Source organism: Triturus cristatus, chromosome 5_2 (assembly GCF_964204655.1).
Source record: "Triturus cristatus chromosome 5_2, aTriCri1.1, whole genome shotgun sequence".
Lineage (NCBI taxonomy): Eukaryota > Metazoa > Chordata > Amphibia > Caudata > Salamandridae > Triturus > Triturus cristatus.
The window spans coordinates 618,690,424-618,718,105 of NC_140588.1; the positions used below are offsets into that span (position 1 = coordinate 618,690,424).

At 44.7% G+C, this 27,682-nt stretch overlaps 1 protein-coding gene across 2 annotated transcripts in view; it reads right to left on the reverse strand.

Moving 5' to 3' along the window:
• The window catches only part of DRP2 (dystrophin related protein 2), a 955,857-nt gene that overhangs the window by 204,271 nt on the left and 723,904 nt on the right, over window positions 1-27,682 (reverse strand). For both annotated transcript variants that reach the window (XM_085607714.1, XM_085607715.1), the window contains one exon: window positions 17,856-18,002. In XM_085607714.1, coding sequence (XP_085463840.1) covers window positions 17,856-18,002 — 147 coding nt within the window. The remainder of the gene's footprint in view (window positions 1-17,855; window positions 18,003-27,682) is intronic.

Here is a 27,682-nt window from a genome sequence, read left to right on the forward strand (position 1 = left end):
AAGATTTGCATATTGAATGTCACATGCACCTAAATGTTTTCATCTACTTCCATTTCAATGCAAGTTCAGAAACTCCACCATTGTGTCTGCCCACCATTGTAATACACACTGCTTACATGTGATACATATAAACTATGCTATAAGAGTAGGATTGCTTGAAGGTGAACAATAACAATTGACAAGCGATGCAGTATCTATGAGCTGACTTAAATAGTGAAAGATACAAACAAAATATGTTTCTGCGAAAGGGCAACTTACAGCAGATCAGAATGAACCATATTCACAAAAGTATGCATCTAAGAACTGCACAAACGAAGAGTTTATGGTATGTGCTTGCACAGTTCACCTTTTCCTAATTTTGCACAGAAAGTCAAATGAATGGAAAAAGGAGTAAACTAATGCAAAGACCACGTTTACAGGAAAAGGCTATTTATAAATGAGTGACACCAATAAAGGAATCAGGAATGGAATGATTGCTGAGTCACAAAATTAGGTTCTTCAAATGTTACTTTTCCCAAACGTCTTCAATTTCATACCAGAGAGATGGAAATCAGACTGTATAACCCTATCATCATCAGTGGGGCATGCTTAAACCAGGAGATACAGGATGAAGGCCTGTTGAGAAGCACATCCTTTCATATATCCCAGGTGAGTCCAGGCATGATGTCAACTCCACTGCCACTGATTGCCTCTCAAATAAAACTGGTCATACCTACTCCAGTGCATTTAGGTACCACAGAACGCATCAGTGGTGATAGCAGGAAGTTAGGGATTCTCATGAATCAATGCCAATTGTATTTCCTTCTCTACCTCCCAAAATCCTTTCTAGGCAAAAAATAATCAAAAGAGGCTATCTAAAGGAGGACATAGTAGAGCCAACAGGCTCTTTCTGGTGGCTGAAAAGAATATCTACTTGCTGTATAAACACAACACTCTCAAAGAAGAAATTAGCCAGTTGTTTACCAAGTACACCTTCACACAGTCATTAGGTACAGAACCGCTCAACCTCAAATATGGCAACAATGATCTAATGATGTACTTGTTGACCTTCAAATGCTTGATCGTGGAGGCTGGGTTATCAGAGGAGGAGAGAGCATCTTTCTTCTATGGTAGTCTGAAAGAAGAAATAAAGGATCTCCTACCCCAGGCACTCAATTTACAGGATACATGCCCACATTAATCAACTCCGTGGTCAAGTTAGAAAATAAGCTTATTGACTGCCAAAACAAACATGCGATGTATGGTCAAGAAAAGGAGACATTAGTGAGCCTAGGCATAAAGGTGACTAGTGAGACCCTTTAACAAAGGCCAAAAAAACAAAACACAGAAGCAAAATCAATGCTTGTACTGTAGTAAAGCGGTGAAAATGCCTGTTGAAAACCAAAGGAGAAGTGAAATGAGCATTGGTTGCTCAGGCAACCCAGGAAAATTCCACTGCTCAGCAGTAACCAAAGATGTCCTGGTGGGTTTCAGATCAGGTTAGCAGAAACAGATGGGAAAAAAAAGATGTGACATCTCATGAAGTCAGAAACCAGGCAAATCAACAAAGCCTTGCAGAAAACCATAAAGCTAATTCTTCTTGTGGATTCCAGTGCCAGTGAAATTATTTCGGAAATATGTGGGTCTGTTAGACCTGGTACGATTGGTGTGAGTCTCCATTCCATTTTTTGCTGATGTCTCCTCTGTTTTTGACATGTTTTGATGGTTTAGATACTTAGGGCACTGTGCCACTGCTATACAATGCTACAGTGCAAGTGCCCCCTATGTAAAATTGATGTAATGGATTAGTGACTCCATGATTGGCTTATTTGATTTACTTGTCAGACCCTAGCACCATGTGTGCCCAGGGCTTGTAAATCAAATGCTGCTCGCGGGCTTGCAGCACTAGTGCCACCCACAGAGGCTGCTTGCAGAGCCTGTGTGCAGTCCAGTATTGCCATACTGACTTGGTAAGTGCTCCCACTTACCAGTTCCTAAACCTTCCCTTTTCTTCATATCAGACACCCCTAAGGTAGGACTAGGGCAGGGTGCATTGTATGTGAAAGGTAGAATATGCCCTGATGTGTGTGGCATGTCCTGATAGTGAATTACAGCCAATTTAGTTTTTCACTATTGCAAGGCCAGAATGGGCAGTTTGATTAAAACATCTTATAATCGTAACTGACCCAGGGAACATGGTAGAAAAACTAATTTAGTATGCCTGAACTCAGAATGATAAAATGCATCTTTTCGTGAAGTTGGTTTTAACATTCTATGTCTGAAAATACCTCTTTTAGGAAGTAGGTATTTTCTTGCCTAACCATCCAGCCTGCCTCTGCTAGGTTGTGTATTGCATGTCTGGTTAGTGAGTGACAGGAGGGCTTGGGCCCCAGCAGTCTGATGGGTCAGGGCTGGGCTGAATAGGACCTTGGCAGCAAAGAGAGTAGGGGGTGGAAATTTCCTTTCAGTGCCCCCAGCCTTCATAGAATAGAGAGTAGGGGGAGATTTCCTTTCAGCTACCTGGGCCAGGTCTGCTTTCAACAATGCTGTCTCCACCTCCTGCCAGGAAGCTGCACAGAACTGGTTTTGGCTAGGTACAAGCACCCTTGCCTTCAGAGGACAAAGGATTTACTAGTATAAATATTGGGGCTCAGACCCCAAGACTTTAGATCACTTCTGAGAATCTAGACGGATCTTTGCCATGGAGAAGAACCAGAGAAGCAGAAGGAATTGCCTACCCCTTTGCCAGTGTGCTATTTTCTGGGGTTGGCCTGCAGTGGTTTGTTTATTGCCAAGGAAAGGGGAAAGAGTTTTATTGAAACTTTCATCATCTTGAAGAAGAATTTCCAAGGGCTTGAATTGTGCTTGCCTCCTGCTGAAATCTCAGGGATACAAGACTTCACCACCAGCCCCCCCCCCTGAATTCCCTTACTAGGGATTCTGTCTGCAGCAGCCTGCGTGTTGTTGGGAGCTGAAAGCATGACTCAACGAGAAGCAGCGTGCCGGCGCCGCAACAGTTACCGTCGCATTACCGGAGAAGCGCGTCGCTGCCGCAGAGGTCGCCGTCGCATCACCGAAGAAGCGTGTCTACGTTGCAGTTGCTGGTCGTCGCATCACCGGAGAAGCGTGTTGCCACTGCAAAGGTCGCCATCGCATCACCAGAGAAGCATGTCTCCGCCACATCTGCTGATCGTCGCATCACCAGAGAAGCATGTCGCCACCGCAAGGGTCACCATCGCATCACCGGAGAAGCGTGTCAGTATCAATCTGTGCAATGTTGGTTTGTGCATAGAATGATGTGATGTCAAATATCTTGAAAGAATACCTTATTATCAATTGACTTTACTCAGTGTCTTAATTCCAAGCGTCTGGGCAACAAATGAATAGGCACAGAAATATCTTTTGTCCCAGAACAAATCTTTAAGAGACTGACATTTGGCTCTGAGTGCAGCTGACTGTAGCAATTTATGACGGTAACCAAGCAGTTGTTGCCCAAGTCTTAAAAGTTAAACTGTTACACATCAATCGTAGAGCTTGAGAAGCAGGGGGAAGATTCTGGTGTCTCTTCTCCCTCTCTCTACATCTCCCTCCTTGGCAGTCTTTTGGAGGAGGTGGTAAGCCCACTGAGGAAGAAACATTTTGTCAGTAATCCCTGAAGCACTTGTTAGTTCTTGCATTTTTAAGTCCTCTTGCTTTTTTCCAAGGCAGATACTGTCCCAATTCTTAGGTTCATAAGGTTTTTAAAAATATAAGAAATAAGAAAAGTGGGAAAGCTTCAGGCCTGTCGTGGCTCAGAAGTTACAGAGTTCGCCGCACAGCCACCTGGCGTGCACGCATCATCGCATTGCATCAAGGGCGCCACCTTATCGCACCGGATCATCGTATCACATCAAGGCGCCATCTTGTCGCATCGTAACCGGAACTCAGTAAGAGATCGACGCATCACCTCCTCTCGGGTAAGGAACAGACGCATCGCCTACTTTGCGCAAGCACTGAGGAACAGACACATCTCCTCCCCCGAAACAAGGAACCGACGCATCACCCTCCATGCGAACCTTTTGTTTGTTTAACGTTACGCATTTCAGGTCCTTTGTGGGAAACGTGTTGCATTTACCATCAACCTTGAACTAAGCTATTTCTACAATCTTTAAGTCTATTTTTGATTACAGTATTCTGGATTTTTGTTGTTTGGATCTTGTGTTAAGTCTATATAAAGAATACTTATTTTTTTTAAAACCTGTGTGGTGTCCATCTGTAGTGTTTTTACCAAGGGGGTGAGCTAGGGTTATTTAGGAGTGTAGTCCCCTTACCCTGAGTAGAAGCAAGGGTCCCTACTTGGTCAAACGTACCTACCTCTGCCAATTAGAGACCCCCAGTTTTAACAGGTTCCTTTTAACAAAATGTTATTATCATATCAAACATATTCAGGCCCAATTAACAAAGGTAAGCTTGGCCTTCAGGTCTAAGTTTACCTTTGTGAATTGGGCCCTTAGACTTCAAGTCGAAACTTAGACTGCAGGTCTTAGTGTACCTTTGTGAATAGGGCCCTCAGTCTTTTCCTGAAGATGTCAAAGGGCACAATTCTTTTCACTTTTCATTAAAGAAACAATTAAGTCACATCTGACATGTCTCACGACAAACAACAAATATAATTTAAAAGTTACACAGGATGTAGAAATACCTAGGCCAGTCAGGTAATAAAGTGTTAACATAAAAACAAAGACCCAGCTGCAACCAAATTGGTAAAATAAAAATGTGCTGTGTTGCACCGATATTATTAATTCATGTATTTCATTTAAAATTCATTCTTGCATAGCACAGACATTGTCCCAAAGGAAATTGGAATGCTTGACACAATATATATATATATATCAAATGCAAAAAATAACACTGATTTGAAAAGAAAAGAAAATCACAGTGACCGTTTTTATGTTTGAAATAGGCGATAAAACATATAGGGCCTCATGTAGTAAGGTATATTGCCGTTGCAAAGCTTGCGATTCTGAAACTCACGAGGCTTCCAACTGCTAAATACCTTTTACCTAGAGTAAATTATGTGGTCCGGTCCTGGGTCCCTGCGTCAGATGCGACTATGATAGATGCATGCATGCCTATCATTTATGGATAAAAGTGTGGTGTTGGAAATATTTCCAGACAATGCACTATGACAATGAATTAGCTGCTGCTTTAAATTACTTAAAAATAGATTTCTCATTAAGAGGATGAAATTATCAACAGGAACTCGTTTTCACTGATTGGAGACTATCAGATCAAGAAGTTTCCCTGTGGCACGGTAATGTGTTATCAGAGTGTGCAACCATGACCCATATTTACTCCATTAGTGTTCACATATTATTTAACATATCTCATTCCATCCTATTGACAAACCTGATTCTTTTAATACGTTTTGTGACTGAAAACCTGGATTGGAAGCAGTGTTCTGTGATCACACATTTGAGGGTATTATTAGATCTATGTGTTAAATAATGAGCAAGGTCTAGTTTTGCAACAGGCTCAAAATATTTAGAAAATGGAAATAAAATGCACTGCAAAGAATAAACATTCCAAACTAAGCTGCCCAGCAAACGTCTTTAGGCACCGGGCACCAGATACTTAACACTGCCCCATTTCATCCCTGTTTTTTAGGACAGGCTTAGAAACAGTTGAGACATTTCATCAGTCTTCTGTTTTCCACAGAATTCATAAAAAAATACATGAATCCTGGGGCTTTCCATCAGCCCTCTTCATCGATTGATGTGTTCAAGTGCCATTTCCATTTTGCTTCTGCCCACCACAGCATATAGCATAGGACAATTGGTCAGCCCATTTCTTCCATTGCCTGCTTTGCACAGTGAGTGATGGCATATTTCCAGATTACAGGTGCATCGCAGACTGAAAATGAGCACACTACAGTGCCAGGGCTGGTGGTTTAGCCCACTTCTTTATTTTTATATATATATATATTTATGGGTGCCTGTTAGACCTGGTATCTTTTGGCGTGTTTACCCTGTCTTTTTGCTTTTTGACCTCCCAGTTTTGATTCTATTTTTGCTGGTTTAGTGTCTCTGCACACTTTCTCACTGCTGTTCAGCGTTAACCTGCAAGGGGTTCCTACTGTAAATTGTGATATGGATTGCTGTTTTCATGATTGGCATATTTGATTTACTAGTAAGTCCCTAGTAAAGTGCACTGAGGGTGCCAGGGCCTGTAAATCAAATGCTGCTAGTGGGCCTGCAGCACTGGTTGTGCGACCCACACAAGCAGCCCTGTAAAGGGGTCTCAGACCTGCTACTGCAGTGCCTGCATGCAGTTTGTAACTGCCACATCGACCTAGCAAGTGCACCCACTTGCCAGGTCCTAATCTTCCCTTTTTTTACATGTCATTCACCCCTAAGGTAGGCCCAAGGTACCCCTGTGGGCAGTGTGCAGTGTATGTGAAAGGTAGGACAGGTACTGGTGTGTGTACCATGTCCTGGTAGTGAATTACAGTGTATTTAGTTTTTCACTATGGAAAGGCTATTGGTTCCATAGGACAGAATGGGAGTTTATTTATAACATCTGATAAACATATCTTCCCACTGGGACAAGATAGAGATACAGGGTTTAGTATGCCTGAACTCAGAATATATAAAATGCATCTTTTAGTAAAGATGATTTTTATGTTCTGTGTTTGAAAATACCACTTTTAGAAAAGAGGTATTTTCTTGCTTAGCCATCCTGTGTGCCTCTGCTGGGTTTGTGGATTGACTGTCTGGCTTTGGAGTGACAGGGGCTGAGGATGTGCATTTTCTTCAAACAGCCACAAAGGGGGGGGGGGGGTGTCAAGGTGTGTCCTGCCTTTCCTGGATGAGTCAGAGCTGGGCTGAATAGACCTGGGCTGCTTTTAGAGTAGTGGGAGGAGATTTCCTTGCATCTGAATGGGCTTGGTCTGCCTTGTACAATGCTGTCTCCACCTCCTGCAAGGAAGCCGGGCCAGAGAGGTCAGAACTGGTTTGGGCTGGGCACAGATATTCTCTGCCCAAAAAAACAAAAAGAAATGAAGTATAAATATTGGAGCCCAACCCCCAGAACTTTAGAACTCGCTGGAATCAAGGAACCTGCCAAGAAGAAGAGCTAGAAGAACTGCCAGGAGGAGTACTGCCCCTTTGCTGTGTTGTTGCTTTGTTGGGTTGGCATGGAGTTGCTGCTTCTGCCTTGAGCAGTGAAAGGACAGAACTGAACTTTCTTCACTTGTGCTAAGTATCTCCAAGGGCTTGAAGTAGAGCTTGCCTCCTGTTCTGAAGTCTCATGGACCGCAAAGACTTCACAGACCTGGAACCGTGGTTTCAGTTGCCACAGAGGGGGAACAGCACCTGATGTTGCTGGTTCGGTGTCAAGAAGGCACTGCAGAGGGCACCGCCGCATCTTGCACTGCAACCCTGGTCTCACTGAAGACAATGACCGACGCCGCTGTCACCGAGCCGCTGCTTGCATCGTGACCTGTGGTCACCGAACTCCGCAGCGCCTCGCTTCACTACGCCGCCCTGGTCTCACCGACGCTGTCGCTGCTTGCTGACCTCGACACCAGTGACCGCATCGTGGCTGTGGGCACCGCTCGTAAGTCTCACAATGCACCACCTCGTCCCCCCCAAACTTTGGGCTGACCAACGCCAGTTTCCGCTAACCTGCTCTGTCGTTTGCACTGTCACCTGTCAGCACCGCAACAAGCACCGCTTCACTCCGTATTGCAGCCCTGGTCTCCCTGAAGCAGCTGGACAAGCGTCACTGAGCTGCTGCCGGCACTGAACCTTGAGGGCACCGCACGTTGCACCGCTTCACTTCATATAGCAACCGTGAGGGATTGCCAGGACCGACTCGCACCAATGTGTTGACTGCAACGAAAAGGTACTGTTTATGAGTCAGCCAAAGCTCTGACCAACGTGGTCTGATGACTCTGTTGGATTCTGTTGTTCTCAGTACCGTGTTAGCACCGTATGGAGCTATCGACTTCAAGAAACCACATTTGAAGGTCCTTTTTGCAAAGTGCATATATTTAGCAACTGTATGGTGGATTTTAATCGTTCTTGGTCTTGTTTTAATTATATAAAAATATTGGATATTTTTCTGCCGCAAAGGAGTACTTGACCTGTGTTGCCTGCAGCCTTCTGGAGCATCGCACGGCATTGGCTTCATTCGTTGGGCATTGGAATCTGACCGGGGAGCTGCTGTACTGGAGGAAGGGACTGCGAGGACCAGCAGGCTGTGCGTGCTCCATCTAGCACACCTGCCGCCTCTTCCCGCGACCCCGCCCCCTGCAGACCGCTGAAAACTCCTCGCGGCCCCCGCTTCGCGGGAGCCGCTCGCAAAGGAGTACTTGACCTGTGTTGCCTGCAGCCTTCTGGAGCATCGCACGGCATTGGCTTCATTCGTTGGGCATTGGAATCTGACCGGGGAGCTGCTGTACTGGAGGAAGGGACTGCAAGGACCAGCAGGCTGTGCGTGCTCCATCTAGCACACCTGCCGCCTCTTCCCGCGACCCCGCCCCCTGCAGACCGCTGAAAACTCCTCGCGGCCCCCGCTTCGCGGGAGCCGCTCGCAAAGGAGTACTTGACCTGTGTTGCCTGCAGCCTTCTGGAGCATCGCACGGCATTGGCTTCATTCGTTGGGCATTGGAATCTGACCGGGGAGCTGCTGTACTGGAGGAAGGGACTGCGAGGACCAGCAGGCTGTGCGTGCTCCATCTAGCACACCTGCCACCTCTTCCCGCGACCCCGCCCCCTGCAGACCGCTGAAAACTCCTCGCGGCCCCCGCTTCGCGGGAGCCGCTCGCAAAGGAGTACTTGACCTTTGTTGCCTGCAGCCTTCTGGAGCATCGCACGGCATTGGCTTCATTCGTTGGGCATTGGAATCTGACCGGGGAGCTGCTGTACTGGAGGAAGGGACTGCGAGGACCAGCAGGCTGTGCGTGCTCCATCTAGCACACCTGCCGCCTCTTCCCGCGACCCCGCCCCCTGCAGACCGCTGAAAACTCCTCGCGGCCCCCGCTTCGCGGGAGCCGCTCGCAAAGGAGTACTTGACCTGTGTTGCCTGCAGCCTTCTGGAGCATCGCACGGCATTGGCTTCATTCGTTGGGCATTGGAATCTGACCGGGGAGCTGCTGTACTGGAGGAAGGGACTGCAAGGACCAGCAGGCTGTGCGTGCTCCATCTAGCACACCTGCCGCCTCTTCCCGCGACCCCGCCCCCTGCAGACCGCTGAAAACTCCTCGCGGCCCCCGCTTCGCGGGAGCCGCTCGCAAAGGAGTACTTGACCTGTGTTGCCTGCAGCCTTCTGGAGCATCGCACGGCATTGGCTTCATTCGTTGGGCATTGGAATCTGACCGGGGAGCTGCTGTACTGGAGGAAGGGACTGCGAGGACCAGCAGGCTGTGCGTGCTCCATCTAGCACACCTGCCACCTCTTCCCGCGACCCCGCCCCCTGCAGACCGCTGAAAACTCCTCGCGGCCCCCGCTTCGCGGGAGCCGCTCGCAAAGGAGTACTTGACCTTTGTTGCCTGCAGCCTTCTGGAGCATCGCACGGCATTGGCTTCATTCGTTGGGCATTGGAATCTGACCGGGGAGCTGCTGTACTGGAGGAAGGGACTGCGAGGACCAGCAGGCTGTGCGTGCTCCATCTAGCACACCTGCCGCCTCTTCCCGCGACTCCGCCCCCTCTATCCACAGCCAGTATAAGACCTGAAGGTATTACGCGTCAGCGGGACGCGTGTGCGGGACATCACCCGGGACAAAGCCCGGACTAAGGGCGGACCCTCTGAGACCCTCCGAGGCCGATCGAGGCTGGGCTGGGCCAGGAGTGACTCTGCTGCATCGTGGTAATTGGGAGTTTCTTCTTCTTCTTTTAAATTTTGCCATGGCTTCTAGTGAGAATGTTATGCCTGGGGAGAAACCAAGGCCAGTGGTAAATGGCCCACTTGATAGATATTTTAAAAAACCTCTCATAACGGATAAGGAGCTGGACACTACCTTGGAGGAGCGCAGACTAGAACGTCGTCGCTCTATTGAAAACATGAAACGTAGAGCTCCAGAGGTTGCTTCCCCAAACATTCCTGTTGTCGATAGTGGTAGTAAGGGTGTAACCGACACCCCCCTCTCGCAAGAGGGTGTTCCGCTATTGTTACGTGACTGTTCGCCCACAAACTGTGTCCCTAGTGTTCAGGTTATCAGCGATTCTCCCCCCCACATGCCATAAGTCATTCTAAAACTCTTAATACGCGGCTCGTGGGACGGGGGGTAGGAAAAAAGGCTAAGAACCCGAAAAAGGGGATTATTCACGGCCCCCCTCCCAGGAAAAAAAGGCGTAGGGTGGGGGTGATCAATGGCCCCAGGACACAGCATTCTGAATTTGGCCACTATCTTTCTAATGGGTCTGTTTCAGGGTCTTTAATTGGGCCAGATCATAGCCAGACGGCGGCCATTAGTACCTGTTTAATGGCTGTGAACCCTGCTGTGACCCCCCCAGTGCCTGCTCTATCAGCTGTAGATATTCCACAGGCGCCTATTCCCTTGGATTTTTTACCCCAACTGGGGGACATGATTAGTATTCTCCTTTTACCCATTACTGACACCTTAAGGAAGCTGGAGTATAGGCTAGAGAACATCGAATCTACATTGAGAAATATGGCCGTTGTAGGTAAGGTTACAACGGATGGCACTAGTAAACAGGCTGGAGCCCCCCTTATAAATCCACCTAGGGAACTTCCTGATCTCAGTAGGAATGTAATGCAGACTGTGGGCCACCTAGCCCCGGATCAGGGCAGAAATGGACCTTTGTTGCATAAGGAACATTTAGTTAGTAAGCCCGTTATGGATTTGGTGGAGGAAGCCAGTATTGCCCCAGTAGGGAGTACTGTCCAGGCGCGGGATAACCCTAGGTTGGAGGGGGTCCCTGGGATTCATGGTCTTCGGGTTGATTTACCCCCAGAAGCTGCACCCTTAGTGGTGGTGTTGACTGGGGTTCCTGTTTTAGCTGATAATAAGAGTGAGGATTACGCCCAGCTAAAAAATAAAATTATCCACTGGTTAAGAACATATAGACCTATAAATAGGAAAGTAAACGGTGAGATATTGCATGTAAGACGTCTCCCATGGCTTGGTGGAAGGAATAAAGACGTCGATGGTGATATAGTTCTGATTAATTTCAGAGACCCAGAAGCGGTAGCTCTTATATTGAACTGGCCCCTGGGCAATGGTAATAGCCAAATTCACCCTCGATCTTTGACCTATTTTTATCCCAGGTCCTTGGTTTTCCCCACATCCTATGTAAGGAAAAATCATTCAGTTTATACAAATGACCCCACTGCCCTTTATGCATCAAATCAGCGAATCGATCACCAAGGTTGGAATATGGTTCCCTTTAGTGGCCACAGGAATAACAACATTCGGAGAATGGAGCACCTGAGGCCTTTTATACCTTTAGAATTAGGGAACAGGTTTGATGTTTTTTCCAGCATGGATGATTGTGATTGAAAATTACAGTGCGGGCAGGGGAAGAGGGAGAGTCAAATTGGAGGTGGAGTTGTGGGGAACGTTACTGTGTTACTCAATGTGGTCGATGACCCTCAAAGCAGTGATGGGTCTCTCCAGGATGTGGAAAATATTACTATAAGAACTTCTAATGACCCAACTGTGTTAGATACCACCATATGTACTGCCGAAAAACGCATGATAAATTCAACTATTCCATCGGCCACAATAGTTATTAACTCATCCCAAGTAGCCTTAGAAGAGAACCTTAGGGCTATTACGTGGAATATAGCCGGGCTAGCCTCTAAGGTAAATACCCCTATATGGGCTGACTTTATCAAACAAGGTTATGATATTATTTGCCTGCAAGAAACTTGGGATAGGGCTGAAGTACATGTTGAGGGCTATACTTCCTTTAACGTGCAGGCTGTGGCATCCCAAGCCGGTCGAGCCAAGGGTGGACTCGTGACCCTGATATCCACTGCACTGACTGAGTTCTGTGCTAGTGATCATGTAGTTCTAGGTGAACATGCCTCGGTTCTGCGTATGATCCATAGTGGATACAGAGACTTAATAATAGTGAACTTTTATAACAACATTGCCGGGCACAAACAGGGAAAGTTTATTTCTGACATAGAGCAGGCCATTGATGCCTTTTTATTGAGTACACCCAAACCTGCTGCCATCATATGGGTGGGAGATTTTAACATTAAATCATGTACTTATGCACTCAAGGGGGTGTGTGGCCATAGGGAGGAGTACTCGGGAAGGGAAGCAACAAGTGTATATAATCATTTCCCGCATAACAACTATGGTAGTGCCCTGAATAACCTATTGGCCAAATATGACCTGGACCTCCTAGAATGTAATAAGAACAAAAACAATGTTAGATGTCCGACATTTCATGGGAGGAACAGCCAATCATTTATTGATCATATTATGATATCTTGCTCTGTAGCTTATATCAATGTTTGGGTGATTGAACAAGAGGTCAGTGATCACAACAGTGTAACCGTTGAACTATTAGGTTGGGGAATCAAAAGGAATACCTTTGGTCAACCAATTCAGGATATTGTTGCAGAAAGACCGAATGGGATGAGAGTGAAATGGACAAAAGTTGACCCCACTAAACTTGTTGCCAATGTGATCACAAACTGTTATGGAGAGGTCGAGTATTGTTTATTGCTGGACCCATGCCCACGAATTCTGTTATCCAAATTCCTAATTATTTCAAAAACCATTGAGAAATCCCTGACACACAAACCTCGGAATCCAAGGAAAGTTAAGGCGGTGTGGTTTGATGACCATTGTGCTCAGTCATTAAAAAGGTTAAAAACCTCACTTGATGCCACTCCTAGAGATGTTGGTAAGATCAGGGAAGAACGCCATAACTATAAAACTGCACTTTCTATTAGGAAGAAGGAATTGCAGGATGTGGCATGGGACAAATTAGATCTGGCTGCAGATACTAAAGATCATAAACTTTTTTGGGACACCATAAATAGTCCATTCCTGAAGAATGACAATGTCCCTGAACTAACCTCGCATGTCAGTTGTCAGGCCTGGATAGCTCACTTCACTGGGATTTTTAATTCTGATTTTACCTCTGATTTTACTTCTGTTCTTAATTCTAATGTCTTAACTGATACTCCAACCTGTTTTAAATGGGAGAAATTACTGTTCTCGGTGACTCTAAGTGAGGTGACTGTGGCAATTGAAAAGAGTAAGGGGGGGAAAGCCCCGGGTCCAGATGGGGTCCCCGTGGACTTTTTCAAATCTGAAATTGTTCTATGGGCCCCCATTTTAACCCGTTATTTTAATGCAGCAATCGAGGACGAGTTACCAACCTCATGGGGTCAATCCATCTTAGTACCACTTTTCAAAAAGGGCTCTAGGGCCGAAGCACGAAATTATCGCCCAATTTCACTTTTAGACTCGTCGTTAAAGATTTTGAGTCGTATACTTCTGGTGAGACTAGAGACCTGGGCCGAGGACAATAATGTTCTTTCGCCTGTTCAGTTTGGGTTCCGAAGGGGTCTAGGAACTATGGAGCAGTGCGTGAACCTTGAACTTATCATCGGCAAGTACACTAAAGCCAAGGAGGGGAATTTGTTTATGTGCTTTGCCGATCTAAGTTCTGCATTTGATTTAGTGGAACACGCACTGCTCTGGCCAGTACTACTTGACATGGGCGCACCACCTGAAATCATCCAGCCAGAATGTATAGTAACCTTTCAAGTAAGGTTAGATTCGGAACAAATGGTGAATGCACCCCCCTTTTTAAAATTGGTAGAGGGATCCGACAAGGGTGCGTGCTTGCCCCCCTTTTATTCTCACTTTTTATAAATCAGGTTGATCAATTTTTACAAGAATCTTATGCTGATGCTCCCATCATTAATGGAAAGCAAATACCCGTCCTATTATATGCGGACGACGCGGTCCTGATTTCCAGGACTGCGAATGGGTTGCAAAAGTTAATTGAGAAGTTTCATATTTTTATTCAGGGCAGAAAGCTTAAAATTAACAAGGGTAAGACTATGACTATGACTTGTGGTAAGAAAATATTGAAAAACAAGTCATTCTTTTTAGATGGGGATAAACTTGAGGCAGTCCGACATTTCTGCTACTTAGGTATTACCTTTTCAGGTGATGGGAGATGGGTAAACGAGCAATCCTGTGTTGGTCTGAAGATGACCAGAAATACAAATTGCATCTTCAGATTCGCCTCCAAATTGGGGGGTCGCAGGATCCGAGAAATGATTTCCATCTATAATTCAAGGTGTATGTCCTCTGCCTTGTATGGAGCAGGAATATGGGGATATAATCGTCAGATTGCTTTGTCCATCCAGCAAGAGGAAAATAAGTACCTGAAACGATTATTATGCCTCCCCGCTTCTGCCTCAAACGAGATTACCCACAGAGAGCTAGGCATAAATTATGTCGCTGATCTGATTGCATTGCGTCCCTTGTCCCTATGGCGGTCCATATGGGCCAAAGAAGAAACTAGGTTTACCCAGGAAGTAATTTTGGACTGTATTAAACTAGATTGGCATTCGAAAATCCCCTGGCTAGAACATATTCACTCCTGGTATAAGACTCTCTTTGGCCAGGATATTTTTAAAGATATTTTAACAGCATCGGTTTTAACAAAGCGTAACCTTAAAACCACCTATTTGGACCATGCAAAAGGGACCAGAACGAAGGAGTATGCAATGCAAAGTACATTCAAATTATATTTGGAGTACAACCTTAGTACAAGTCTCCCACCCTATCTTACATTTGTTAGTATTAATTCTCATCGCTTCGTTCTAGCACGCCTGAGGTTGGGAATAGTCCACCATTTGGTGGCTTTCCCAACTGTAAAAAAACCCGGGTTATGTCTGTGCCCATGCGATGGGAAATCTAAACAGAGCATCTGTCACTTTTTACTCTTTTGTAATTTTTATACTGGTTTTAGAAAGTTTTATTTGAAGCAACTATTTTTAGAATATAAGATATACAACACAAGAGCCGCAATACAATTGTTGTTTGATTTAGCTTCCCCGAATGTGTGCTATCGCGTGGCCACCTATATTTTAAAATGTACCTGGCACAGGAAATCAATTATTATATGATTCCCTCCTTTCGTTATCCCCGTTCACCCGTTGGCTATTATGTTTTATGACTATTGGTGATTTACTGTTAAATTACATTGTTGTTGTGTATTTATTTTTGCATTGGCATTTGCACAAACTTTTATTACAAACAAACTGCTGCTAAAATGTCTAAACTGAATTAACTCCCCCCTTAACAATTACTACTAGAATGTACCTAATGATTAAATTTAACCCTGTACACAAAGTGATATATTACTGATTTAACAATATTGGCATGGATAGTGATGTAATTTTAAATGTTTCATTATTTAACTTTCATAAATTTGATTCTTTACTGTTTTGATGTATGTTGCTATATGGTTGTACTTGTACATACCGAATAAAGCATTTTGAATTGAATTGAATTGGATATTTTTCTAAACTGGTATGTTATCCCTTTGTAGTGTTTTCACTGTATTATGGTTGGTTATGTGCAAATGCTTTACACACTGCCGCTGAGATAAGCCTGACTGCTTGTGCCAAGCTACCAAGGGGGTGAGCAGGGGTTATTTCAGTAGTGTATCCCCCCTACTTGGATAAAAGTGCAAACCATTGCCAACTAGGGAGCCCCATTTCTAACAGTGCCACATATTTTGTTGGCATATTGTGTTTGTTTGCAAAATAAAAAAATACAAGCAATAAATGAATGTTGCATGCTTGCAAAGTCCAGACCTATAGGCTTTGCCAATGCTTGTTTTTAATTCTGGTGCTTGTTGTTCTTCCCATTTTTAAATGTAGTGCTCATAGCGCAAGACATCAAAACCTTTCCTTCCCAGTGGAGGTTTAGCGACACATATGTACACATAATATTTAGGAATGCTATGCTGCTGTCTGTCAGCATGCTCTACAGTACACTCACATCCTTCCATGGAGGCGTTGGAGCATTAATTTTATATGGATATATGAGACAGAAATGTGTCCTTTTTCAGAAAGGCCTTTCTTGCTGGTCCTGCTATATTTCCAATGGGTCTGGTAATGGGACTTATTGGCGTAATCCGAATTATAAAGTCTGTGGGACACCACAAATCTCCAGGTGAAATAGTGAGAATGAAATGAAGAATAACCAGGAGAAAGAGGATTGGCAAACAATCCTTCATTAACTGCTCATTTCTCGAGGTACTCTCAAGGCCCCACTTGTAATGCCCAGCGCCTCCAACCTCTCAACAGTAATATCAGTATCTCCAGGTGTAGTTGAATTACCATGCACTGCACACGGCACCTGTAATGAGTCCCCAGTAGTTGAAGTTGAAAGCACAAATACGAAAAGAAGGCACAGCAGTCAAAATATTGGGATGATGCTAATGCAGAATGTTGAGGAAATGCAGCAATTGTGACCAACTTAAACATGCACTGAAAGATTTAAGAGAGATTAGAATTCAAAATACTTTGTGTCTCATTAAGGGAGCCCCTGTGTTTTGGGACATCATACAGCAGCGGATAAACACTGATACTGTAGCAGGTGGTATTTATTAGATGCGATATTAATACCTATACTGTGGGGTCACACCCGGAAATGGGGGATAATGAGCTAATATTACAAATTGTATTTCCGTTCTGAGCTGCGAACCTCCTCCAAGCTGAGCAATATTTTCGCACTAATTGTAACTCTGAATCAGCCATGGATTCCAATTTGAACCCAAATCGAGATTACCATGGCCCTCTGAAAAATGACCTTTTTATGGTCCACAAAGGCAGGCTGTTCTTTTCAACACATTACGCAGTAAAATAAATATATATCCCATACTTTAAGCAGGCATCCAAGATCCATACATTCTGGAATACTGCCATAATACAAATATTGCACCATTAAATGTGGCTAGATAGTCCTTAGATATCTCGGGCAGGCAAATTCTTGAACAAACAAGTTCAACTTCTGGAAAAAATAATCAAAATATGACTACGCTGCAAAGTTTTAGATTAAAGGTTGTGTTTTAGATGGATTTTCACGAAGTGTTTAAATGTCTTTCTCAACCATTGTCTTTCGCAACCTATCTTTAGTGCTCCTTTCATTTCTCAAAATACATTTCAGACCCCATAAGCTCGTAAATTGTTAGAAATAAACACAAGCAAACCAGAATTTTCAAAAGTATTTCCTCACACTGTCACCCTGTACAGCCCTGTCCAGTTCGATGGATTAAGTTCTGTTGTGGAAGCTTTATCCCGTAGAGTAATGCTGAGTTTTCTGAGTGAAAGGATGTTGTTCAATTTACTTTAGATCGGACAAACATTTACAGTGTCTATGTGCTACAGTTTGCAGATCATATTTACAAAGGGCCATGAAGACTCCCTCATTGGGTGGAATGGTTTCTGGGTGCAAACTTAATGCCACTTCACAACACCCCTTCTAGGGGTTATGGAACTAAATCTCCACCGCTCTAAGGATATTAAGAGGCAAATGTAGTGGCCTGCTTGACCCCATGTTTTCTTCTGTAACACGAGCCTTTGCAGAAGCAAAATAGAAGCAATTTGGGCACACAACCATGCTAATGAGGAAGTGTCCACTTGAGAAATGTATCCTCATTGGTGGGTTTCAGAGAGCACCATACTACCAAGGCATTCCCCCAACACAAAGCCCAGTTTGCGGAGGAGGCATGAAATTAAAACACAGATAGGTGAATTTTACTCACCTGACATGTTACGTGTGGGTCACCATGCTTTCACACAACAATGATGCTGCTTTTACAGATGTACTGTAAGTCTATGATTTCTATCACGCTCTACCAAACAGGATCCCTCTTACCTGCAGTTGTTTCCAGCGGGTGTTGATTTGCTCCAATGCCCGTGCATTATCCATGGACAGGTGGACGTCTGAGATGGCAAGCTGGTGGGCGAGGTCATTGACGAGTTTCACCCCATCTTTCATCGGAGAAAGCTCATCCTTGAACAACTAGAGCACAAAAAGCAATGAGAGGAAGAGGAGAAAAAAGAAACAGATTACTTAGTGGCACTTTACCTATCTCTACCTACCTGTATTGGACGGTAAAAAGCGTAAGCAGGGTTTAGAACAAATTCGTTTTTGGAAAACGCCCAAAAAAGAATCATTAAAAAAGCAGCCTGCCTTGACTTATCGAAAATAAAGAAGGAAATGGGAAAAGTAAACTGAAGTGACCTGGTTCCATAGGTTGATGTGACACAGCAGACGTAGCCAGTATATATCTTTAGGTTATTTATTAAGATGTAAAGTCCATAGTATAGCCCCACCAGGAGCAGCCTGCTGGCTGCTCAGCCCATCCTCTCCTAACTGTCTCACACCACACCAACCTCCAACATTCCAGTCACGTCAACATTCCACATGGAACTCTCACACTGGCTGAGCAGCTATTTACAAGATACTGGAGAACAGTATTTATCTTACATGAAGATACTACATAAACTTACGAGACCAGTCATTTGACACACGAACAGACAACAGATCCTAACTGTGGTCCAAGACAGAACACTGAGGAACCGTGAAAACACAAACCTTTCCCAGAGAAGTACTGAAGCTTTGCAGCAACCTAATTACTTTACCGTATTAGTTACTTTGTATACGAATATAATAAGAACTAGTCGTTTTGAACCTTGTACGACAAGGGCTTTGAAACTGTATTTGTTACAGAATAAGTCTCCAAGAAAGAGTTACTTTGTTTATTATTACGATTGTGGTTAGCCGGAGTCGGACGCTTCAGTTGCTGGCATATTTGGGTATCTGGTAGACATTTTGGAGTAATGTTGTATAGTTAATCTTGCTCCTGAAAGAGTGGGGTCCAGACAAATGTAATTGAAGGCCAAACAGCAACGTTTCTGAGATGGGTGTTTCTTGATGCAAACCTATTACAAGTCCATTTTACGCTGTCTGCCAACACCTTTGTCTTGACATTACCCATAAGGGTGATATCAAGTTTAATGCTGCTGTGATTTGACTTTACAGCTCTCCTGGATGGGTCAGCAAGTGTTGCCTGCTGACATCTGCGTTCATGTACATTCCCTTTCACCAGGTCGTCTCAGTTCGAGTATCTCATGCGAAGAGGACTGCAGTAGGAAATACCGTTGAGACAGAATATCATTACAGCAATATCGAGGGACAAAACATCAAAAGGTAAGTGCACAGAGGGAAGAAAGGATTTACTGTTCCGTACTCCACATCTGCATAGCTTGAAGATATATATAGATAGATAGATAGATAGATAGATAGATAGATAGATAGATAGATAGATAGATAGATAGATAGATAGATAGATAAATATAACTTGTGCCACTGCCTTTCACTGCTTATGACTTCACATATTAGATCACTCATTTAATGTTCTATGACATCATTTATGACATCACTTATGACATCTCAAATGACATCTTTTCTGACATCACTGGTGACAACTCAAATGACATAATTGATGACATTACTGATGACACAATCTAAGCTTCTTTTTTACACATTGCTCTGAGATCAGGTGAATGCTTTGGATTGATGCGTGCATGGGCATTGCTCGCCTGCGGTCCGTGTGACTCCTCCGGCTGCCGTCTCCTCCTGCCTGTGTCAAGTGTGGTGAAAGTTTTTGCTTATAGCTACAGATCTTTCCATGTTCCTGCCCTAGCACGCAAGGTTGCCCCTGAGTTCAGTTGACTACAAGATGAGCGCCCATTTTGTGAACCTCTACTAGCGTCTTGGTGAGGCTATCATCCATTTTGGCCCTCTCCCTCGGAAGTTGATGAAGGGCTCCCCCTTCCTTGAGCACTAAGTACGGGATGCCATGGAATGTGAAATGGGACTGGTCCATTCCCAGCTGGTGGCGGCCATCTTGGAATGGGTTCCTCCTCATGTATTCCACACAGTGGCTATCTTAGTTTGCCCCATCACCGCAGAGTGGGAGATGGCTACTTCCTCTATGGGCTTTCATGAAACAGCCAGCCTGAACTCCTTACCTGCTGAAGTTGTAAACTCCAGGATTGTATGAGTACGACAGCTCCCATAGTGGACACCGACCAGACCACGCTAATTATCCCCACCTGCCCCCCTCATCCGGCTCACCCATCAGGACATGGAACCTGTGAATCTTGCCAATGACCTTAGAGACGTAACTTTTTTTGGCCGATGCCCGGTGGAGCCACTTTGTTAGCTATAGAGGAGATGAGCTGTTGACTTTCCCTTCAGCTGTCACCTACCCAGCCTGACATTGGACAGACTCAACATGATCTACATGCGAAGAACTTCGATGCCCGTCCGATTTTCCTATCATGGCTGTCCTTCGATACCCACGACATGGAGCCACCATTTTGTTGTTTATTGTCCTCTCCCTCAGTCCGTTGGACTTCATCCTGCTGACCCTCAGTCATTGCTCCTCGGCTGGACTACCTTATCTCTTTCTCCCCCCCCAGGCCCCCCGTCTCTCCTATCACCTATCTTATCTCCCCTTCTCCCTCTCTCTACCCCCTTGGATGTCTTATTTCTCCGTTCACTCTGTAGATAAGTAATATACAATCGTTTTTAGCCTAATCGTTGTGTAAATGGAATCTTGAGTGAATTTACTATTTGCATAGTTACAACTCTAACCACTAGTATATGTAGGAGTGCCTTGTACTTAATATCACTATTTTGTGATTCTGAGCTTTCCCGCTTGATTCTCTCCCCTGAGTGACTCTACAACGTATACATTTCCTTTTCTGCTATCTGTATCTCTTCCTTGTGGGACTCTTCAACTCGCTGACTCCCTCTCTTTGTTCTCCCTAACCCCTGCCTTTGGTGGATCCTGTCTTTTTCTGGATTGCTAACTAACCCTGGTATTGAATTTGTTTTCTTTCTGTAATTAATGTGATTTTTTTTCTTTTGCCGTTTGTTCCCCCTCTGTTGACCTGCCAGTTCGACCCGCCTCCTAGCCCCCTGTCCCTTGTTGCCCTTTGGCTAAGCACTCCTTCTCCCCTTGTTGTTGTTGGGGAAAGATCCAATATTCATACTCTGGAGTCTCAGTGACCCTTCTGAGAGAGTCCACAACGTCAAGGGAGCCACGCACAGTTGAGGTATGGTACGGCGCCCCTTGCCAAAGCACTCCCTCTCCCCTTGTTGGGGAAGGATCCTGTAGGTAGGCCTTGGAGTCTCAGAGACCCCTCTGAGAGAGTCAACTGCGTAGAGGGAGCCTCACGCAGCGGAGATGTGGGAATGATACCACTTCCCCCGGGATCACAGCTTACCGGACCTTGGATGCGGCTTTTACTCGTCTACCGGTTTGTGCCCCCGTCACCCTCCCCCTCCTCCTTCATGCTCTGTCTCTCACCCTCCCCACCGCTTTCCCTCTTTCTTTCTTTGTCTACTTCCTCTGCTCTTATCCCCTCTCCCCTGATTCTCTCCCCTTGCCTGCTACGCCGCCTAGCCCCCTGTCCCTTGTGCCCTTTTACTAAGCACTCCTTCTCCCCTTGTTGGGGAAAGTTTCAATATTTATACTCTGGAGTCCGAGTGATCCCTCTGAGAGAGTTCACAGCGCCAAGGGAGCCACTCTCAGTTGAGGTATGGTAAGGCGCCCTTTGCCAAAGCACTCCCTCTCCCCTTTTTGGGGAAGGAGCCGGTAGATAGGCCTTGGAGTCTCAGAGACCCCTCTGAGAGAATCCACTGCGTAAAGGGAGCCTCTCGCAACGGAGATGGGGGAATGATACCACTTCCCCTGGGATCACAGCTTACTGGATTTTGGACGTAGCTATTACTCGTCTACCGGTTTGTCCCCCTGTCACCCTCCCCCTCCTCTTTCATGCTATGTCTCTCCCCCTCCTCTTTCCCTCCTTCATTCGCTGTCTACTTCCCCTGCTCCTACCCCCTCTCCCCTGAATCTCTCCCCTTGCCTGCTTTTTCCCTTACCTATATGTCTTTATTGTTTGTCTCGACCCAACATGTAACTATGTAGCTATGCTCTAAAACTGTGTAAACTTTGTGACGATGTAACATTCAACTATGGTCTGATACTCATGTAAAGCGCTCTGATAACCCCGGGTCTAGCCAGCGCTATATAAAACCTTTCAAATAAATAAATAAATAAATAAAACAGGTAGAGCATTAGAGCTATGAAGGTAAGTGCAAAATAGCTCAGAATAATATTCTTAGAAACTCACCCTTTCTGGGCTGTTTACCCCTTTGTTTTTATGCTGAATGGAACTGGTAGTGGCTGACTTTGACTGTGTCCTGGGGTCTGCTAGTCAGGCTCAGGGCCAGTGCTATGTTAAGCACAAACACATACATTGAGACACACTTGTAATTTTCATGACTTACCCTATAAGTCCCTAGTAGATAATAGGGCCAAGGGATAAAAACTACCTATACATCCCTATTATATAATAGGGCATGGCAGTTTAGAGGACAGCAGCCTTTGTTGCCCTAGCATGTGTGCACTACTGAGAGCCTGAGGTAATTTTAAAAACAGCCCTGTGTCGCAGCACTGCTTTTAAAAGTAATATTCACTGCAAACTCGACTTCTGTGGTATGAGTATGCTAAAAGTGATAATCGACCTTATTTTACATTCTTGGTACCCCAAGGTGTCCTCTTGGTGTTCCAAGGATGGGGGGTTATGCAACTAAATCAGAGTCCCTAGAAAAGAGACTTTAAATGATGTCATGTCATGAGTGATGTAATATGTGAGATCATAAGCAGTACATGGTGGAAGTGCAAGTTTTAGTTAGCTATGCTAACTATAACTGGTGAATTTCTGTGTTTTTTTATTCAAAATCTTAAGGGCCATCCCCCCCCCCCCTTTAATAAAGGAATCATTGGGTCCCTGGGGCCTCGGGAGGCTTGGAGAGGGGGGCAGAACCACACCCCTCCCCAAAATACAGATTTCCACCTCAAGGGTGGGCTTTCCAAGGCCAATAATGGCTCCCAAGGACATTTAAATAGCTTAGGGAGGGAAAACCTATGTCCCCCCACCCCAGGGCCTATAATTAATTAATGTTGCCCGGGCCGATATTTTTCTTTACAATCCCACAGGAATCCCATGGTATTTAGGCATTTTCTGCTGATTTAGTTTTTGTTTTTCGCCCTGGGGTGGTTTCTATGGGTCCCGCCCATGGGGGCTAGGGGGCAGGGTATCCCTAACCTGTCACCTTATATTTATTTTTCACAAGTTCAGGACAGGGGACTAAGTCCCTGAGTCCTGCAATGGCTGTCCAGCAACATTTTTGTGATGTTGCTGGCAGCCTATCAGAGTGCTCACTGCCACACAAGTCTGACTCCTGCAGTAGCACATTGGCCCAAGGGAAAAAAGCTCCCTGGGACAATCAGAACACTCCATTTGTAAATTGGCGCTCCAGCAAGAGTCTCTTGAGCCTCTCGTGGATCCAACTGTCCAGATATCTATTTTTTTTATTTCTCAAAATCTGCTAAGCAGATTTACACCAAATCACAAAAAGCACAATCTGCGTACCAAGATCTATCTTCCTGTAAATTTGGTACAATTCTGTTCAGCAGTTTTTGCTGTAGCCTTTTCTAAAGAAGTCTATGGAAAATGCATGTGGATTTTGCATTTTGGCATCCCCTTTGTTCTGGGCACCCACATGATGGATCACCTCAAAACATTACATGCACAAACTAGTCAAGAAGTAGCACCATTTCGTAAAGTTTCATAGAGACTGGACAAATAGGGCCAAAGTTATTAGCAATACAAAAAAACGCTTTTCCAATGGAACAGCTGACCTACCTAGTGGTGAGCGCAGCCCAAGGTGCATATATATGAAGTTAGGTATAAAACATTTATAGAAACTCGCCCTTCAATATTTTATCCCTCAATATTCTTGTAACAATATTGTGACCCCTCGATATTCAGGATTCGATATTCCCAGCCTATACCTGCGAACAACATAATGCACATGAGGACTTACCTGTTAGGAGGTATTCTGGTCTTGTTTGGGTGTTGGGAACATAATTATGCATAATCAAACAAATAATTCACATGGTATTCTGAATTATACCACATGCATTGCCTAATGGAAAAAATGACTGCCATACTATGTACCTTTCTTTAAATATGATAGTAATTTGTCAGTACTCGTGATGCTTTACAGACCTGAGCCACTCTAACTGCTAATAACTTAAGCATGTCACATATTTTGCAAGCAACACTTATGTTCACATGATCATTGCAGTTATCAGTTGTCTGAACTGACCTGCACCACTGTATCTCACTGTATTATCACACAGGGCTTTAAAACCTGCAATCACACCACTACTCTGAACAACAAAGGATGGCATCACAAATGCTGTTGACTTTAAAGGGATAAGTGATCGAGGGCAGAATGAGAAGCATCGTGTAGAGACCCCCACAGATCTAAGACCCCCCCATGTGGACCTTTCAGGTTAGAAATAGCATCAAACCTATGTAATCAGTGACAGACCCATACATGGAAACAGATACGTGCTGAAAGACAGTGGGTTAAGCATAAACAAACAGGTCACATCACACTTCAGTTTCAGCAAACCTGACAGAAAATCTTGTGTTTAGTTCATATGAGATACTGCACAAAATAGGTCACCACAATCTTCATCTGCTATTGGAAAGAGCTGAGATGTACCCATCAAATAGGAGCCTGCTTCCCCTCTAAGCACTGCGGTTCCTCACACCAATGCTTAAACACATACACAGGATGAGACACTAGGTGCACATCCTGCCCTAGAACATATGTAAACTAATATGTGCATGCCGTTGTAAATACCACACATAGTAAAAATCAGATAGCTTGGTCCAGTTAGCATTCAGCAAGATATGACCATGCACTGTGTGGTCACATAAACATATGCTTTTGTATGCTTAAATTCTAAGAACCTACACCCACACTGAGAGTTACCGTATGTCATCACCGAGACTGTTAAAGGTCAATAAGTCATTTGGAGTTGTACTTATCTTGTGGTTTGTCAGTATAAATATCACTGCCTGCGTTCAGTACTTTGGAATCAGCTTTCAACATTCACAGAGGTGATGGATGATTGCTCTGCGGTATATTGAGTAAACTTATATTACTTTGCCAATTGCGTCTTGTCTACTTTTGTTTCCAATTTTCCTCCAACATTTGGCGAGCCAGCCAGGAGTCTCATTTGATCTCACTGACTGCCACAATATACAATATTTGGTTATCCTGGTGGTAAATTCAGAAGATCCAGGAAACTGGATCATTTTATATTTGCATAGAAGATTGTGTATGAATTATATATATATATAGAATATTTAGTTACCCTGGTGGCAAGTCTGGAAGATCCAGGAAACTGGATGGCTTTGTATTTGCATGCAAGATTGTGTAACACACAATATTTAGAAATCCTGGTGATAAGTCAGGGAGAAACGGGAAACTTGACTAGGCAGTCAAAAGTGGTCAAAACAGAGAATGAATTGAGACTGAGTCTTCCATTGTACGTTCTGACGTCATTGCAAAGGGATGGTCAATAGGCTGGTGTCAATGGACTTGAACACTCAAGTCAACATATTATCTGGACCTGAAGTTCAGAAGTCTATTCCCTCTATGAGGGTTGAGGGAAGTGACCAAAATGTAATATATCATAATCATCAATGAGAAATAGTGAAAAATTGGTCAAGTGTTCCAGTTACTCCCATACCATTGATTTTGCCCTTTGGTTTGTCTCTGCTCTCATCATGGTCAGATATGACGCTGCGAGGAAGCGAGGCGAGGAAGTGACACTGCGAGGAAGCGAGGTGAGGAGGCAGGGCTAGGAAACATCGATCCAGTGCTGTCCGGTTCGGACCATTGGACCACGTCAGACTGACCTCTGTTCCTGCCTGCCAAATTCCCCTACTGTAAGCCACCTACAATGAGGGCAATGGCTTGACTGACAGAGGCTTGGCCGATTGATGCTTGGCCTAGAGCGGGGGCAGAGGAGGAAAACTGAACGGAGATGCGGAGATTCCTCATGATGCCATCGCATCTGTGTCACTCTGCTGTGTCCTCCTGTGGCCCTTGTGCCAGTGCCTCGTGGCTGCGACTACACTTACCAGGATTCTGTCCACAAGCCTGTGAGTGCCAGGCATCAAAGAGCTGAGTGTGTGGAATTTGGTGGGTAATACTCCTTGGTGGGGAGTGGTGGCGCTGTACTAGTCTCCCCATGATCTAGGGTCATCTTGGACATCTACCTCAGGCTCAGCACAGTCAATTAAGTAGAGCAGCCTCTTTAATATTACTGCACAATAGGAGCACAACAGGAACCCAATAGGAGCATACAAAAGAAGTGAACCAGCGACCCAGCAAACCAGCTATATTTGCCCAGACCTAAGAATGTGGGACTTGAGGCTGTTCACAAGGAGGTTCAAAGCAGGAAAACTTAGGAGGTGGCCAGGCCAGGTTGATCGCACCGACATGAGATCAGGGAGATAGAGGCAAACTGGATAATCAACGAATAACAAAAGGAAAAGGAGTTGCAAAGGGACAAGCGAAGCAATCAAAAAAAGGATACTAGCAGAGGAAAGTGCCTCAACCCCTTACCCGACTTTGGTAGGAGTAGAATCTGCCACAATTGCCACAACAACAGGGTATCAGCCAAGGATCTACACAATATTTTTCTTCATGAAGGATGCAGGGGCTGTGCTATGCGCAGGTAATGAGAGGCTCAATAGCCTCCCATCCCTTCTGAACCCAGTAGTTATAAATCAGACCAACACCTTAGGCGTCAAGCCAGCAATGACAAATGAAGGAAACACAAACAAGGCAAAAGAAGCTCGGGCAATGGAATCCACCAAGGAGCAATGGCGCCCAAAGGGCAAATAATTAATACGATCTTGGAAGACACAAGCATGCTCTCTCTTAATCACTCTATAGAGGAGATTGCAGCATAAATGCTCAATATACAGAGAAATGACTGTAATGATGCCACATTCTCAGAGAGGTTGGGGTCACAAGGGCTCCACTAGAACCAACAGTTATATTACCAAACTCAAATACAACTAGGAAATTGCCACAAAATCACTGTGCACCATTGATGTCCATTGTGGAAACAGAGATACCTACACATTGCAATGAACAAACCTTCATTGAGGCCTCCCTCAAGGAAAAACTTAAAACAAGCACTGTTTCACAAATTCAAGAAGCGAAGGAACTCTCAGGCAAATGTGAATAGGATGGCATGAGCACCACAACTTATTCACACCTAAATGAAGCTACACAAAGTATTATCAATTCTGACTTATCATATCACAAGTCAAGCAATGGAGCCAAACATTGTTAACCTTACCTGGCTACGCTCTCACCCACAAAGCAGGCTTCAAACAGTGCCCCTGATAACGATTTCCCTCCCAGAGAGGCTAGATACAGAGATTGCAAATGGCGACACATTAAATACATCATATCTCTCATTGCAAGAGTGGAAAGAATTGGTTGCTTCATAAACCCCTGAATTATCTCAAGAGAAGGACAGCAAAACGCCTGCAATCCTGAATATTGAATACTGAGGAGAAGCAGAATGGGACAGACAGTAAATGGACATCTTTATTAAATACTATGCAACTGTAAATCAATGCAATACCAATCTGATAATTACTACCTCACCTTAATTTCCTTGCCATACATGTCACAAATATCCATACCAAACTATCTAGCATGAATAATCTGATTAG